The sequence below is a fragment of the Cynocephalus volans genome, chromosome 2 (genome assembly GCF_027409185.1).
Source record: "Cynocephalus volans isolate mCynVol1 chromosome 2, mCynVol1.pri, whole genome shotgun sequence".
NCBI lineage: Eukaryota > Metazoa > Chordata > Mammalia > Dermoptera > Cynocephalidae > Cynocephalus > Cynocephalus volans.
The window spans coordinates 45,535,558-45,541,190 of record NC_084461.1 but is presented as its reverse complement, the minus strand read 5'-3'; the positions used below and the strand labels follow the sequence as shown (position 1 = coordinate 45,541,190).

The following is a 5,633-nucleotide window of genomic DNA, read 5'->3' as shown; positions in this document are numbered from 1 at the left end:
ACCAACCTAAATGTCCATCGTTGAATGACTGGTGAAGGAAAATGTGGTTATATTTACACGATGGAATACTACTCTGCCATAAAGAATGTAATCTTGCCATTCACAGCAACATGGATGAACTTAGAGAATGTTATATTAAGTGAAATAAGCCAGACAGAGAAAGAGAAATACCACATGTCCTCACTCATAAGTGGGAGCTAAAAAAAAAAAAAGAAAAGAAAAGAAACAATTATCACAATAATAAGTTGAACTTTCAAAAGGAGAGAACAAAGCTGAGGTTACCAGAGGTAGGAAAGGGGGAGACAGAGGGGGGATAAGGGAGGAATCAATAAAGGGCCATGAAAAACAATTACATTGTATAATATTGAATATATGAATTATTCTGATTTGAGCATCACAAATAAATGTAAAAACAAAAACAAAAACAAAAGACAACTCCACAAGGCCACCCTCAGGTTACTGCCCTTTCCTTTGAGTCTCCTCTATACCCTGCCCACTCCCTGGTAATTAGTCTCTTTATAAATAAACCCTTGTTGAATTATTTCAGTTTGAGAGTGCCATGTTTCCTATTGCACCAAGACTGAAAAGGAAAGGTTAAATGAAACTACGGCTTATGATGCTGAAATAATGAATAGCCCATTACAAATCAGTTAATGTTTGGTAGCAAAAGAAAGTGGTGGTCTAGTTTTTTAAAAATCATTTAAAGTGTCCAGCAATCAGAGTTCTGGTGGGAAATGGAATTCCATTGCCTGAGGGGACCATTTGCAGGAGAGTGGGCAAGGGAGAAGGAATCAATAAGGGATGGTGAAGCACCAGGGACAAGAAAGAGCAGAAAGCCATGCTTCCTGCTGAAGGGACAAAAGGAAGAAACAGTCTGGTAGCCCTGGAGGAGTCCAGTCATGGAAGGACACAGGCCCTGCTGGATCCTCAGTCCACAGCAGGTGGGGAGTGGGGGAGAAATGCTCTGACTTTTCTCCCCTCCTGCCCACCCATCTTCCCTCTCCAATCTCTGGTCTCCTATTGGTGACTCCTGTTGGCTGAACCCAGTTGGAAACAAGAATGATGTGGCCCACAGGGGCTGGGCTGCTTGCGCTCAGAATGGGGCTGGGAAGGGCAGAGAATGGATTTGGATTGGTGGGAGGACGAGAGTGTTGGGGAAAATAGAATAATTTAATCAGGCTCCCCTCGCCTCAGGTCCGGTTGGGGGTGGTTCAGTAAACAAATTGTGTGTGTGTGGGTGGAGTTTGTGCACATGAACGGGGCTGCGGCTTTGGCTGCTTCAGGCCTCGGCCGCTCTGCACAGCCACGTTTTCCACCTACAGCTTCCAAGGAGCTGTTTGCGGGTCTCCTAGCTCATAGGCCTGCGTGTGAGGGGTTCGGGACCCAGCCTGGTGTGCAAAGGGTTTGTGACCCAGTCTGGAACGGGCTTGAGGGGTCTGCAAGCTCCAGACCCAGCCCTAGCTCGACAGCTGGCCTCATCGGTAGGATTCCGACATTAGCCGTAGCACTACAGAGGGCAACAGACAATAACCAGTAGAGTCAAGATATCAAACTCCATGCAAATATAATCTAACTTTGTGAAAAGTGATACATGTACTGATGTATGAGAAGACCAAGGTAGATATTTAAAGTACTGACCTCAGGGTGGTAGAATAATAATAAATGGGTATTATTTATTTCTTTTTATAGTCTTTGACATGTTTTCCAAATCAAAAATGGTTATGTATGACTTTAAATTTTATTTTAGAAAAAAATAAATGCTAATTGAAGATGTGTTCGTTTTAATTTTCATTTTTGAAGGAAATATTTCCATCAGTGGCTTCTTGTGATAGGAATTTCACTTCCTGAATTTTCTCAGAAGCAGGATCTCAAATAGAGTAAGATCAAGCCTAAATGAGAGGGGGTTTTGTTTGTTTCTCACAGCACTAGTTTGTTTTCACACTATTCGGCCAATCAATGAGAAAGAATAATCATCTAATGTGGGACAAACGGTATCCCAGTTCTAACCACATTAGTGTATCTGGAATCCCATCGATTACTCTTAACTTTGTTATGCAGCAAAGCTGATCTGAGATGTTCACTTTGTCAAAAATAGAGTTGAATGTGCAAACCTCAGTGTATAGGCTTTAACCTAGCATAAACATATAACTTCAAAATCCTTTCAATTTACTTAAACAATAAGCAAACATCCCTCTCAGATCATGTTTCCAACATTACTTTTTGACTTACTTTTCTGTTGCTTTATGTCTTTCACGGTTTCGCTTGAGCCACAAGTAAAGCAAGGGGCAGCAGCACAGTGAGTGTCAGCAGTCTGCATTTACCCTGCTGTTCTCCACACCCTGCGTTCTTCTTCTATTCTTAGCACTGTCCTTGTGCTCACTGTCAGCTCACATTCAGTGCAGGGTGGAAGGAAAGCAGCTACTTCCCCTGAAGAAATATTTAGTATGTATAGAATGCCATAGCAGATCTTTGGAATGTCGCTGACAAGCTGGTGAAGGCAATATTTCTAAAGGAAATTCGTAACCTCTGTTAATGTCTCAACCTTGAGCCAAAGCAGCAGTTCAGGAGAATATAAGCACCCATCATCAGATGTGCTGTGTAAACTCAGACACGCTGTGTAGGCTCGGGTGTCCTAACTTCCACTGGCTGCCAGGCTATTTAAAGCTAAGGATTATGCAGAAATAGCAGATGCGTTACATTTTGTCATCTTCTAAAACCTAAAATTTTAAGCAGCATCTAACAGACATAGATTAAAACTCACTGAATTCAGTAATTGAACTTTCTTTTAATTTATTTTTTTGGAAGCTGGCCAATATGAGGATCTGAACTCTTGTAATAGAACTTTTTAAAGTAATTTCCTAAACTTTATGTTAATTTGAGTACAGGTTAATACATATTAATATTTCATAAGTATCCAGAGAACATACACTATTTAAAAAAAAACAAAACACTCCAGATAGAATTCACTTAAGCTTTGAAAAAACGAATGAGGTACATATTGGAACTTTTTTAAAAATAAGATTTATATCTGAAAATTCCAATTGAAGTTTAAGGCAGTAACAACTACAGTGAATCATAAACATATTTCAGACCCAGTTTCCAAGTACTGTATTTTATTTAAACTTCAGACTATATTTACAAAGCTCCACTTTAAAATACACTAAAAAGCTAAGTTTATCAAGTGAAGGGAATCACAACTCTTCTTAGCAATGTAAAAGGTTTCATAAAATGGGTAAGAATTCCTTAAATGAGAATGGCTCTTCTGCCACCAATTATTAAAAATGCAGTCTCTCTGGCATTGTTGGAGTAATGAAGAGACAATTCTGAGTCCTGTCAATTATCAACCACAGCCTCCTATGGATGGAGGATGTTTCAGTTGTCAGAATAGCAACAATCATATTCAACAATTTTCCATTCTGAATAAGAATAATAAAGACAACCTCAACATACCAGGAACTGTGTATATATTTTTAATCTTCATAAAAATCAAAGTCAATCATTTCAAACGTGGGTAATACAAACATTCCCGTGGTACCATTGGCTGAACTATGATCTTCCCTGTGTCCTATGAACAGAAACCCATAAAGTTTCACTTAGTCCCAACTGGATCCTTTTCTTCCACCACCAAAATTCCATCATGACAGAGGATCGCGGACAAATCCTTGGTTTCAACGCCATCTGGCAGTTTGTACTGTCGGGTGAAGCTTCTTGAGATAAAACCGTGCTCGTCCATTCTGGTTCCGTGTTGAGCCTTAACCAGCAGCCAGCCTTCGAAGGTCTGAATGATGATATCTTCCGGGAGGAACTGGACCACGTCCAGCAGGATCTGAAAGCGGGATTTGCCGTCTTGGGGTGGCGTCTCTGCCACAGCATCCACTAGAGGAGCCCGGGTGGCCTTGGTTTTTCTCAGGTCCACGATGGTTGGCCCAGGCAGTGCATATAAAGCATGATCCAGCCTGCAGTCTTCCAAACCTCGAGCTTCAAACTCCTCCTGGTAACGTACTGGAGTCTCTATGATGTGCCTCAAAATGATTTTTGCCATAGTGGAGGCAAAAACAGCACTGAGCAGCTTCCCTTCTGTCCCCTTCGGTCGCTGGCGAACCGCAGCAGTTGCCTACTGACTAGACCAGTTGGAGCAGCTAATCGCTTATAGCCCTGCCCAGATGCAACCACTTAATTAGGCCTGAATCAGAGTGCAGCACGCTCACTGTCTTTTCACACAGGCTGACAATGAATGGCTATTTATAGGACATGTTTGGCAGTTGCATTTAGCACACAGCCTGCACAAGCTGCCCAGTCAAGGATTCCTTACATTCTCATTTATCTTTGGCAAATGTGTCTGCCTTGCATACCTCAAGAGAAAAAGAGTGGGAATCAGAAAAAGTATTTGAAAATTACCTGGGTGAGTGCTTTCTCCTCGTGAACAACAATGGTCTAAGGGAATAAGACTCCTTACAACAGTCCAGAGATGTGCATTCATCTTTTAATATGAGCTGATACCGCATCTCCCCTAGTCTGTAAATGAAGATCTGGGGAGAGAAGAATCTAGCTGTAATTGATGAGGAATCAAGACACACACACACATATTCAAATCACAAACATTCAACAAACTCTCAGCTCTCAGTGCTATACATTTCCTTTTATTTTATCTTTTAGTCTCTTGTGCTTAATGGACATCTGAGCCACATCACCCGGGTTTATTTACATTTGACTCATCAAAAATGAGATCAGATACTAAACTAGTTAAGTGTCAAACGTCAGGTGGGGGCTGGGGAGCGTAGGATGGGAAATCTTAATGATGAAAATAGAGCCACAGAGGAGAGAAAAATGTCAAGGCTTTGAACTATTTGATATTAAAGTCCAGAAAACCAAGGATTAATCTAGTCACAGCTCTGCTATTGAATTGGCAAAAATAAATTACATATAATTTCTTAACTATAACACCCTTTATATTAAACTCCCACTGGAAAAGAATGAGGCAGCTCTTTATCCACTGCTATGGAAGGATCTCCAAGATATAGTAAGTAAAAAAAAGTCCAGAACAGCATATAATATGCTACTATTTACACTTTTTTAAAAAGTAGGTATTTGCTTATATAAATAGAATCTTTCTGAAAGATTTGTAGCTGGGAACAGTGGTTGCCTCCCAGGAGGGTACCAGAGTGATTGGAAGGCAAGGGCTGGAGGGAGACCTACTTTTCACTATAAACACTTTGTGCTTTTTATTTATAGAATGTGTACAGAATATACATACAATAAATTTTAAAATATGGAAAACTTTCTCTCAATGAAGATTAGTATTTTCTAGAACAGGCAGACTCAGGGATAACTTTTCTTTAAAAATGTATACATTTTCTTAGAATGAAAGAAACATATCTTTAAAAAATTAAAAATCAGAAAACAAAAGGGAAAAAATTCTCCTTTACCTCCATTCTTTACTCTGAAAAACCTCTGTGGACATTTTGGTATATTCTTAGGAACATGCCATAATAATGCACTCTGCTTTTTGACCTGTACTTGGCAGGTTGGTGGCCCTCAAGGGGAAAATGTGCTCTTTTAGACATGTTAATGTCCTATGGTTCATAAAATATTAAGAGATGTTTTCATCAGTGCTGTTCTGAGTGCTAAACCAA

At 40.1% G+C, this 5,633-nt stretch overlaps 1 protein-coding gene across 1 annotated transcript; it reads right to left on the bottom strand.

Moving 5' to 3' along the window:
- Nucleotides 1-3,096: 3,096 nt before the first annotated feature.
- HSPB3 (heat shock protein family B (small) member 3) lies at nt 3,097-4,177 on the bottom strand. The gene has a single exon (XM_063087414.1). The coding sequence runs from the start codon at nt 4,040-4,042 to the stop codon at nt 3,590-3,592; it is 453 nt and encodes a 150-aa protein (XP_062943484.1). The 5' UTR covers nt 4,043-4,177; the 3' UTR covers nt 3,097-3,589.
- Between the last annotated feature and the right edge of the window lie 1,456 nt (nt 4,178-5,633).

What these genes read in the sequence shown, in the direction of transcription:
- HSPB3 (XM_063087414.1), bottom strand. Translation starts at nt 4,042, where the DNA reads ATGGCAAAAATCATTTTGAGGCACATCATAGAGACTCCAGTACGTTAC.